Below are 12,331 nucleotides of genomic sequence, written 5' to 3' on the forward strand. Positions count from 1 at the left end.
TTACCTTTACCTAAAACTATTGGCACAGCTATTGACTAGAGATGCATCAGAGCCTGGAGCCAAACCAGTGAGTTTGTGCACCTGTGTGTTCAGAGGCGGATATCATGGGTATATGGGTCGAGAACAACATTGGCTATAGGCCTACACGGCGGGAAACGTTTCATGTAATCAAGGTGTGAGAAAATGTATTAAAACAGTCTACTTGCAAATGTGCAACCACACCCAAATGATTACCAATTCTCAGGGTTGGCAGGTTGGTTGATTTAGCCTATACCTGAATTCTCACAGCCTACAGTAGTTTGTGGGTCTGGGATAGGGTTTATTAAATGGGGCGACATTTGTTTTACTTGAAAACTAAATGCTGAAAAAAAACTATAAGATAAAACCATATCACATAGTTCAAACAGACAAATACCTTCTGAAACAACAATGTATTATGTGCAATTAGTTTCTAAGCCTACTTTAGTAGGGTCGTTCGTTTCTGTTCAGTGGTTATTATACAAGGCTAGTGTGTAGACATTTTATGTGGTTGTGCTGAGTTGGATGTTTGTATCGACGTGAGAGACAACACAAAAATGCACTTGCGACATTCCATCAAACTCTTATCAGGAAAAAGTCGGCAGCAGCATTACAGAATGGCCGCGTCAGGAGCAGCCAATGAAGAATGAATGGTCACTTCAATGTGTCATGAAATCATCCTTACTAATATGACTTCATGGAAGGGGAATGAATGCATGTAGCCTACTACTATATACAATTTAACAGCCATTGAAAATAACACCTCTAAATTATTGATATCGTCTTCACTCCACGGCTTCATGTTGCCTTCAGCCATGCATTTCGTTTCTAAAACGCTTAACTAATAAGACAGGAAATTCGCAAACGATAGAAAAACGTGAGCTCTACCTATGACATTTAATTACGGGCTGTATTGGCTCTATAGTCCCAGTTAAATTGTATTTCGCTCCGAATGCTGTTGCTAAGGGAGCAGGGCGTATTCGCTCTCTGCCCGCAGTTGAAGGGCAAATGAAAACCGTGAATATGATCCAAATCTGTCGTTTTCACGAGCGCTTTTACGGCATGTGGTATCAGGACGTCGCCCAGTATGTATTTTGAGTGTGAAATATGGCTTTTAATTATTACACGGTGTGATATTACGCTCGTTTCTATCCATTACCTTATAAGGAAGGGCAGCGCTGTATCGTGCCTGGTTGCAATAGGCTGGCTGTTACCGCTCTATGGAAGATCGTGCATTAACCCTTGTGGTGCTGAATTATAGTTGAGAGGGAAACGCTTTATGTATCCGCTAGAATACTTGTCATTTTGGTGTTGACTTCTCGACTTACCCCATATCTAATCGTTTCGACGTAGACCTGATCAAAATGTGTCACCATTGCGGCATATACACCAAATGCGCAATGGTGTTATCGGTCGTTTAATCAATCATTAATTTCCTACAAACGAGTAGCCTAAATATTAATGGCACAACTATTAAATGAAGTAGTACCCGAAACAACAGGGTAGCATATGAAGTTGCTTTACTATAGCTCGTATCTTTCTGCACATGCATTTTAATAGCCTATTGAAATATTATTGAATTACATTTTAGAGAGCACATTTAGCCATATATGGCTAATATAAGCTTAAAGTTATGCAAAATATGGATTACAGCAGCCGTCTGATGTCTATCAATGTTCAAATGGCATTTGTGAACGACCGGAGCATACGAAACTGGTTTCGGTGTAGAGTAGCCTAGTGCATGACCTAGATATTTGGTAACCTCATAACCGATAGGCTCTCCACATTTTAAAAGAATTCAAGCAGGCTACTGCATTGAGTATGATCATAAAAGTCAAAAGGTAAAGTCAATAGGCAGCTTATGATCGTCGTTGAAGAACATGACGCATAGCCTAGCCTACTGGGGTCGCATTAAACCAATGCCCACTAAATGCCCCTCTTCATTGAATTGTGCCCATTCCTTTAGGAAACCTTAAAATATGACACAATTTCCCTTTGAATAATGTAAAGTTATTATTAACATTTTCAGCATCCACAACAACACGTTTATATTCATCTGAAGGTTGACACGTGCTGTCCCACTGACCAATTTCGGCTCTTAGGCTTCATTATGAAAACTCTTTCATAACGTATTTTGATTAGCTATTCTTGAAACCATTGCATAATGTAACTATTACATTTACAGACACGATCATCGTATCGACAGGCTCTTATGTGCTCAACATTCGTAGAAGACTTTGCACCTGCGCCTTATATTCTATTCTGTTCTATTCCATTCTATTCCCAGCAAGTTGATGATACAATTTGGCAAGTATAATTTTTTGGGAAAATAGACTATAAAGCATCAATACCATGTTGTTATACACCTCTGAAAAGTCCTAAACATGAAACATGTTTTCAAACTACATTTTTGTATTTAATTTTTCTAAATGGCGCCGGAAGATTCCAATTCAACATACATATTGTGCCGATCGAATGAACCTGGTATAGGATACATATTTAGTCAACAATGGTATGGTTTGCTCGTGGATGTAAATTATACAGTAATGGATTATAATTTCCATAGCTGCCTGTCTCTTGCAGCCCAACTCCGCTCCACACACACGGAGCGGGTACAAACCTCTGCCTTTCACCTCCCCCTCTTCGCTCTGACGTCATGTGCCTGGCTATTGCATGAAGTGTTCTTGCAGCCCCACTAGTGTGGACTGTGGATATCTTTCTGCTTACTGCCTTCGAGCCAGGACCCAGCGAGAGTGTGTGTGTGTGAGAGAGAGGAGAGAGGGCAAGAGAGCGACAGAGAGAGCGAGAAGGAGCGAGAGAGAGGAGTGGTGGAGGGCTTACAGTTTGGTTTCTTATAACTGGAAAACTACCAAAGGAGAGAACGCACCGAGTGAACGAAGGCATCAACGTATTTCAACGTTCGTTCGCTTCAAACGGATTCAAGCCAGAATGGAGCTACCTGCCGCGGGAGAGCATGTCTTTGCGGTGGAGGGTATCGAAAAGAAGCGCATTCGGAAGGTAAAACTTCTCACCAATGCACATTTCAATAGCGTTGAGCTCAATTCGAATGTTATCGGTTTTCTCACCAAATCTCTCCTCCCTTCTCCTACAGGGCAAAATAGAATACCTGGTAAAGTGGAGAGGGTGGTCTCCCAAGTAAGTGTGAAACATTGTATTGCGCATATGATGTTAAATGCTCGGACACACGATAGTACCCATACGTGGGTTTTGCAGGCAGCAACCGATTTTGTTGTTCAACAAAAAAATCCTCGCTCGAAAGGCAGCTACGGGGACGCGCGCGCGAGCTAAAGAGAGATGGGGGTAGCGAGAAAGAGAGAGGGAGAGCGATACGGATGCCTTCACTAATTTATGCGAGGGAAGGGGGTAGGCACAGCCATGTAATCCCGTTTTAATTATTTCTGCACTGCCAGCGAATTTACGAGACAGTGGTGTTAAAATGGCCGACAGTAACTCGGTGCACAGTCACTAGCGGTTCTGGGGGGGGGGGGGGGGCAGTGCCCCTGTGACAACAATTTTGGACCCCCTTGTGGCCCCCCTAAATGTGGAGTATGAAATCATTTTTACATAACTAATTTTTGCTATCGTTCTTTTTTTACATCCGTTATTAGACAGTGGCAACGATGATGATTATGAACATGGTCTTTTGCCTGCTAATGCCTGCAATGCAGTGAAGAAAACGATATGACAACAATAACGTCTAATGTAACTGGCCCCTCTAACAGTACAACTGGCCCCAGCTTGGCCCCCCCAGTTGAAATGATCTAGAACCGCCACTGTGCACAGTGCAAAGATTATTGGTCTTATACCGTTCGAGTTTGGATAGAGCAGGGACCCTACCCTGTCTTCTCTCTCGCGTAGCCTACTTGAGACATACCCAGGGTTATTTGCTATGGCAGGCACGATCCGCATTTGTTTTGGAATTGGCTTCCCTTGCCAGACATAGTGAATCATCCAAGAGATGAACCCATTAGTAGGCTATAACACATTTTTGGAACATACTGGTGTATAGGCTACTTTACGCATGAAGACTACTGTAACGACGTTGTAGGCTAGAGTCAAGAACAGTATGTAATTCATAACCCATAATATATTGAGAGACAACCTTAGCCTCTATATTGTAAAAGGGAATAGCCTATGATGTTTTTCTCAACATGAATTACATATTTGTTTTTGTTCTTTCTACAGATACAACACATGGGAACCCGAGGAAAACATCCTTGACCCGCGCCTTCTCGTGGCGTTCCAAAACAGGTGAGAGACTTTGGATCTGGCCTCGCAGCCTCGAGTTGAGTCATGACCTTATATGGTCACGAGAGGAGGGGGGCGGTGGGTAGCAGCGCCTGTTATTCATACACCACACAGCCTCCCATGGGGGGATGTGTTTGAATGTTGGGAGAACTCCAAAGACACGCTTATGGATTGATTAGATACGCGCACGTGTGCATAGTTTTAGTATTAAATTCTGCATTCTGCATTTTAATAGCCTAGACTATTCCATGGGTTGTTGTCAAGGTCTGGGTCTCAATGAGTCCATGCTCCGCGGCATGGCAGTTCATGTATGCTTGTCCTATGCAAAGAACTGCTACAAAATCAAAAAACGGAGGGAAATAAACGGAGGAAGTTGTTGTAGTTAGACATTCGGTGTGAGGTTGTCCATCAATAAACTATGTAAATATATGTGGTGTTCCTATAATCTTCCTATAGGCCTAATTTACCCGCTTACGGCCCTATTGTGTAGCCTATTACAATCGAAGACTTGGGCTGCTGTCAGAAGTGAGCCAGTCTTGCAGGTGCAGGAAATAACGGCGATGGGATTATATTGTGGTGAATGAACGACGAATTTGCGCATATAGGCCTAATAGTATTTTGATCGTCTGGTCACTGTGAGTCAATTCATGAATATGTCATTGTGAAAGTCCTTATAATGACAAAACCACTCTTGTGTAGTCCGAAACATGGGCTGATTTCAACAATTAGCTTTAAGATTCAGGCCACGAATGATTAGGCCATCGTTTGGCTACATTCAAACGCAATGGGATATTTGAAACCATATTTTATTTAATAACAATTGATCGGAATAATCTTTGTATTAGCTAAAACCTTTGGAGTATCTATAAGAGTTGATTATAAGCAAGGCTGCATAAAATTATTATGTCCGTGCGAAAGCTTATAGGGCTTAATTATACAATTTTGCGCCGCAAATTCACAAATAGCCTACATCACATGCAATGTCATGCATACTCGATTGCGTTAATGACCACATATGTCGCAGTCATTTCACTCCAACAACGTATCACAGCAGCATTGCGTGGTGCAGGCGGCTGGTCTCTCTCTCACCCACGGGATAACCTAGGCTACCCGCCCCATAGGCCACCACCACCACTCCATGTTTCACGTCGATATGGAGACAGGGAGATGCATAGAAGGCTGAAGGCCTAAAGGACGGGGGATGAGTATCACATTTATGGAAACCGTAATTGACATGCACTGCTCTCCGGCATTTCCAGTTGGCGACCTCATATTCTCCAGTCCCCCGGCGGCCTTGTCTGTGTCTGGGCTGGACGGTCGGTCTCAGAGCGCTGCCTCTGCGCTGTGGGGAGGGAAGGGGCAGGCCTGTGTGTTCGGCTCGCTCTGCTCCGGTCCCGGGGGATGGGGGAGGGGAATCGACATGGGAGGTTGTAATTGCCAAATCTTCTATAAAGGGAGGCTCCCCCGCTGGTCGTCTCCGGTGTAAAATCACACCACGTTATTGCTTTATGATGCAGAAAGTTCACGGGGACTGGCCGTGTCATCACGGGTTTGCTCAGTGTTTTGCTTAAACATTCATACCGTAGCATAGTATGCCTACAACGCTAATGCTGTGTGTTAGCCACATGCGCTAATGCACAACGGTGCGGGTGCGTCGAGTCCAGCTGCCATTGGGCTAGTGGGTTATATTTACGGGCATGTTATGACTTAAGGCCTCAACCAGGGAGCAATTATTTCATATGGATATGACTGTGCATATGATCACAACAGAATCATAACGTCCTGCACTGCTCTCTCTCTTCTTTTTGTGGGGAGAGTTTTGTAAACCCAAACAAATATAATGTTGTTCTTGGTAGGCTATAGTTCTCTGGAATCTAGTTATTAATTCATTTATTCAGTGAGTGTAATTTACTCGGGAATATAACCCAATATATTCAAATGTGCATAGTTAATAATAGACCATTGTGTTCACCTAATCTTTATGCAGGGTAGATGCTGTTGTGTTGCAGTTATTTCATTTTCAGTAAACCCTACTTCAACCTTGTATTTATTCAATTTCATACACACCTTGTCACCTAATCTTTATGCAGGGTAGATGCTGTTGTGTTGCAGTTATTTCATTTTCAGTAAACCCTACTTCAACCTTGTATTTATTCAATTTCATACACACCATGTGACCCTAATTAGGATTTGACTGTGACAGAACCATAGGGAGGTGTAAGGACTGGTGGTGGGAGAGGATGTGGAAGAGAGAGGGGGAGATTCTCCCCCTGCTGTAGAACTAATTGAATTCCTTCATTATAATGAGAATATGGAATGATGAGCATATTACTATGGAGAGACAAATATGCAAATACAGACAGACCAGAATTCTTTGCAGCAGGTCACACTCGGGTCTTCATTATCCTTCAAAATCAGAATTCCACTTTCGACCTTGAAGTGATTATTTTAAAAATAAATAGGTCTAGAGATGCTACGGAATTATGAATAAGACCAATAGAGGGATATATTTGTAAACTTTGTTTTGTTTGTGCACATCTGTCAATATGTACAGTTCATTAATATGTTGTAAAGCTACCAGTATGGCAATACGTCAAACATTCTTTGATGACACAAGATGATGTTTCCTGCCAACCTCCACCCTCATGGTAAATATATGTTTTTTTCATCATCTTTTACAGAGAGAGACAGGAACAGTTGATGGGATATCGTAAACGTGGACCAAAACCAAAACATCTCTTAGTCCAGGTAACGATCATCATCCCCACCTTATTGTCCATATTGTTTTTATGTTTAATAGTTCCATTTGTTTAAAAATAACAGGATTTTCAGTCAGCCATTCTGTTGACATGCCACTGAACAGCAGAGAGAGAGAGAGAGAGAGAGAGAGAGAGAGAGGAGAGAGAGAGAGAGAGAGAGAGAGAGAGAGAGAACAGAAGTTCCTGTAACACACCAGTGTCAGGTGTTTTGGAGATCCCTGTCATTATATCTGTGGTTATTTTGAGTGGATTTGCATTAGGAGAGAGAGAGAGAGAGAGGTATGGGTTCCTCCAGCTGGTCTGGCCTACACACTCATCATGAAACCCAGTTTGTTGCCTCAGGCTCTGGAAGTATTGCTTGAGCACATTCATTTTATTTTATGCTAATAGCCACATGTGCAAATGAATTTTTTTTCCCTTTTAAGATTTTACAAGTGTTATTTTCTCCTCCCCAAATGAATAACCATGTTGCCTATGGGAAATTTGGTATGCCATTCCATTTTCAGCACGCAATTTGTTAGCTCTAAAATGCGCCTTTTCTAGAATTATTCAAAGCAGAAGTGAAAGAATAACAGAACACAGTTCACAGTTCCCTGAGGTTGAGGATTTTGTAAGAACACATTTGGAGCCAGATTTAATTACAGACGGCTAGTGATTTAGTTCCACTGTGTTTATTACTACGAGTAGTCAAGCCCTGAAAGACCCACTTCATTTGAAAAACAACAAAATGGCAGCCCTGCCACTTAGTTTGCTACAAAGCTGACGGATAAGGCTGGAGAACTGTAACCAATCTCAAGTTCATAGATATGGATGCAAGGATAGACAATCCTCAAAAATGTCTGTACAAAGTGGGCCTTTAAGAGACACACCACATTGCTACAACCACACGTGGTTTGACATCAAGGATCAAGCGTGACATGTCTAGTGGCACCTAAGTGACCCTGAGGTCACAGACATAGCGTCTTCCTCCCCTTTCTGAAATAGCATTCTCGTGGGCTGGGGGGTGGGTCATGCATGGGAAGTGGAGAGGGAAAGAGGGGGGAGGGATCTGAGAAGATGGAGGAAGGAATCCCAGGAGTTATAACACAAAGTTATAGATGGGTTGTCTGTGTCCTTTATGCCAGGTTAGCCAAGAACTAGAATGTAATGTTCCAATAACATCTGAATCCCAATGTACAAATGTAGCCATTAGCCAAGACCTGTGTGTTGCATTTAGGCTTACAGTATGTGGATAATTTATGCAATGATATTGTATTCTTGTGCTCCGACAATGTCTTTGAATTACCCTTGAGGGGATTGATAATGTCCTATTGAATTGGATTGGATTGCTGGCTACGGCTAAGGACTAGTTATGAGAAGCAACATAGCATAAATGTAGACTTAGGATAGATTTCTGTTGGTTATCTTTTACCTTTTCTATTTCCCTCGTCAGTTAAACCCAAACAATAAAAGATGAAAGGAGTGCTTTCATTTTTCCAGAATAATAACCTTCCATTGTCTTCCGACTTTTTCAGCTTCCCTCGTTTGCACGGAGATCCAGCATCCCTGCTGGATTCGAGGAGACGTCTCCGGAGGCCGAGAACCACCTCAGGTCAGACCCGATCCAGATGCACCGCTCCCAGCCCCAACAGTACCAGCTGAACAGCAAGAAGCACCACCAGTACCAGCCCAGCAAACAGGAAGTCTCAGCTGACCAGCTAGGCAACGGGAAGAAGAAGTTATTCTATCAGCTCAACAGCAAGAAACACCACCACTACCAGCCTGACCCTAATATGTACAACACCCAGTCCACCAGGCCCAAAGACGTGGTCAAAGGTCAGGAACCCAGTCCGCCCACCAATCCCAACCCTGGGTGGAACCTGCCGCCGGCACTGCAGCAGAAATGGGTTCGCGACAAAAACACGGGCTGCCTGAGCAAAGTCAAAGACATGACGGTGGTGGAGATGAAGAAAGCAGCGGTGTGTGTCAACGAGGCTGAGAGCGAATGCGCCCTGAAGCCCAGCCCAAAGGAAGCAGCCCTACCCAGCGCCGTCAGCAGCAAGATGAAGATCATCAAGAACAAGAACAAGAATGGGCGCATCGTCATCGTCATGAGCAAGTACATGGACGGCAACAAGGCTGGGGCGGCTAAGGGTAAACACTCTTCAGACTTGACTGGAGAAGAGAAACCTCAACACGCCGAGCAGTCAGACATGACCAAGGTACAGGGGACCACCAATGTCCCTAAAGAGATCTGTAATGCCAGTTCCCCTCCGGCCGCTGAGCATCCCAAGAAACGCTCTCTAGAAGACGGACATTTCTCCAAACCATCGCCCAGCACGGCTGAGGAATACAACACAGAGGTTGCGAGGGGCCAAGCGGACTTACCGGATGATCACCCCCTACAGCTAACCACCAACCCAACCCCTTCCCCCTGGGTGATGGATACTAGCCTCCCCACCCCTAGCCCTATGGACCAGATCCGGACACTCCCCACCACAAATAACGACCGCAAACACAAGCTCTCCCACCCCGAGGAGGACAGGGGCGCGTGTAAAAAGTTTCTGAGCTCCAGGAGCATCAATGTCCCCAGTGCTGTGCCCACTCCGCCCCAGGACAAACCCATGGACCTCCACCTCATTGTCCCCCGCCGGAGCAGCAGTAGCGGGTATGGGTATGAGGTTACGGACACCAGCACCAGTCAGGAAGAACCTATGGATCTTAGCTGTTCTAGAACCAGAAAGCAACCTGAACCTGAGCCAGTGCCAGAGCCAGAACCGGAGCCTAAGGATCCAACTGCAGTGGTACAGGAGTCAGAGACAACAACAATGACAACAACAACAGCAACAACAACAACAACAGAGGAGGCTGAAGAAGAGCCTGTCTTAAAGTTCTCTCCTTTTATGGGCAACATTGTCATCACTGACATCACCACGAACTGTCTCACGGTCACTTTTAAGGAATATGTTTCTGTTTAACAGTCCCTGGACCAATCGAAACAGAGGACTACTGATTTGACGGCCTTATCAATATGTGCATATGTAAAAAGAAACGTGAAGATTTGTACATATGGAGATTTATAATTTATAATTCAAAATCAATACATTTCTTATGATGTTTTATACTGCAACTCTTCGGTAATGTGGTAGCCAAGAAAGTGCCCTCATGGATTTCAGTGACTGCATTAAGGTGGATGTTAATTACTAGTGAAATGTCCATTATGAAATATCAAGTCATATAGAATAGCTTTTGCTGTTGTGGCTTGATGGTATATACCAAACATATACAATCTTAGAAAAAGGGTTCCAAAAGTTTTTTGGGACTGTCCCCATATGAGAACCCTTTCTGGTTCCAAGTAGAACCCTTTTGTGTTCCATGTAGAACCCTCTGTGGAAAGGGTTCTACATGGAACCCAAAAGGGTTCTACCTAGTTCCGAAAAGAGTTCTACAAAGGGTTCTCCTATGTAGACAGCCAAATAACCCTTTTAGGTTCTAGATAGCACCTTTTTTTCTAAGAGTTTAGCCTGAGATGTATGCCGTTTTATACATACAGTATGTTCTACTTAATAATGGTGGTTATTTTGGTCCATAAGTAGATGATGTTGAGTAACTATGGTGATCAAAGATCCGTTTAAAAGCACTTCATTGCATTCACCTATGTGTGTATATTAATGTGTACTATGTACTGTATATGTATTCTCCATATGATTTATACTTATTTCCATTGCTTTACAATCTACTCCAGCCAGGTGTGCTCAGTCTGAGGCTACTGTGTCATATTTCACATTGGTGAGTTTTGTTATTGTTTCTGAGTGCAGGAGAAATGAATGGAATAAGAAATGCAAATATGAATGTTGGGTGTGCCAGGCACCCACAGAGACATCATACAGACCCAGTTTCACCAAGGGGTATACTCTGACATGAGATTGAAGCGAACTTCTGACAAATCCTCCAAGGCTCTCATTTGAAAACTAAAGTTACACACATATTTCAACTAACTGAACAGCGGTTTCAGCAAACCCTGTCAATCTTAGCCATGAGCTGCTACATTGCATGTTTTCCTTTTGAGAAAACAAAGTGTATGATATAACTTGCACTATTGAATTGCACGGTGGCAGGCTGGCAAACCATTTAAGACATTAGCTCTCAGGGGTGAGTAATGAAGACCAGAGTTTTCATTTATCAACTGAGTCATTTTTCCTTTAAGATAAATTCAGATTTATTGACTTGTGACCCTAATTAGGTTGATGTATTGCATTGGTGAAGACCCCACAGATGGTCTACTAAGCTCATACAGCAGGTCTATGTAGGACTCTTTGTGGCAGGTCTATGCAGAACTATTTGTGGCAGGTCTATGTAGGACTATTTTTGCATTTAAATTGACCTTATGACAGGGTGACATTTTTCTCCAGAGGAGGCTGGTAGGAAAGGCTTATCATAATGGCTGGAGTGGAATAAATGGATTGGAGTCAAACATATCAAACATATGTAAACCACATGTTTGACTCGTTCCATTTATTCCATCCCATCCATTACAATGACTCTGTCCTCCTATAGCTCCTCCCACCAGCCTCCTCTGCATTTCACACATACAGTAGGGGCATTCATCTTAACTTGCGATTGACGCTTGCTTTACAAAGGCCTGATAGATTGACATGTATAACTTCTCTGTCTTTAGCTTATCGAAGCTACCTGGGTTACTAGTCATAGATGTGTATTTTCAGTGTTTCCTAACACCCATCTCTGTGCAAAATATAAAAGCTAATTGTGAGTCGCTTATGTTTAGAGGCTGATATTTTGATCCTAACACACATGATCCAATGAGCACAAGCTCTTTTGATATTGCTGCTAAAGTGTATGTTAGAGTACTTTCTTCTGTCGTTGAAACCTTGTTGGATGTAACCTACATTACAGTCTAAATTGCCTTCGATGCACACTGAATGCAAAACAAGAAAGAAAATGACGGATTATGGATTTACATATGATTGTTATAATGATAATGATTAAATAGATATTATTTATTATCATTATTATTTTGCTGTCCAAAACTAAGCTCACTTAGATGCCCTCTGCATTAGAGGTGGAACATCTTATACCTGTCGGTACAACATTTAGCACAACTTTGTAACTTTTTGAATCCTTTTGGTTACCATTGATTTGTTGGAGCCAGGGTACATTTCCCTGCACTTGTTGGTTCAAAGGCAAAATTATTGTTTTAAGGTGTGTTTCGATGGGGAGGGGCTGGAATTAGTACTGTTGGCACAGCTATGCTATGTTTTACAATAAAGCAAGAGAACTGAACTTTT

The 12,331-nt window shown here is 42.9% G+C and overlaps 1 protein-coding gene across 1 annotated transcript; it reads left to right on the forward strand.

Annotated features, from left to right (window-relative positions):
- Positions 1-2,667: 2,667 nt before the first annotated feature.
- LOC123724054 (E3 SUMO-protein ligase CBX4) lies at positions 2,668-12,331 on the forward strand. The gene is made up of 5 exons (XM_045715522.2): positions 2,668-3,036; positions 3,131-3,174; positions 4,225-4,290; positions 6,969-7,035; positions 8,561-12,331. Exons 1-5 carry the CDS (start codon positions 2,692-2,694, stop codon positions 10,001-10,003), a joined length of 1,965 nt encoding a protein of 654 aa, XP_045571478.2. The 5' UTR covers positions 2,668-2,691; the 3' UTR covers positions 10,004-12,331.

This window comes from Salmo salar, chromosome 03, assembly GCF_965601325.2.
Source record: "Salmo salar chromosome 03, fSalSal1, whole genome shotgun sequence".
NCBI classification, from domain to species: domain Eukaryota; kingdom Metazoa; phylum Chordata; class Actinopteri; order Salmoniformes; family Salmonidae; genus Salmo; species Salmo salar.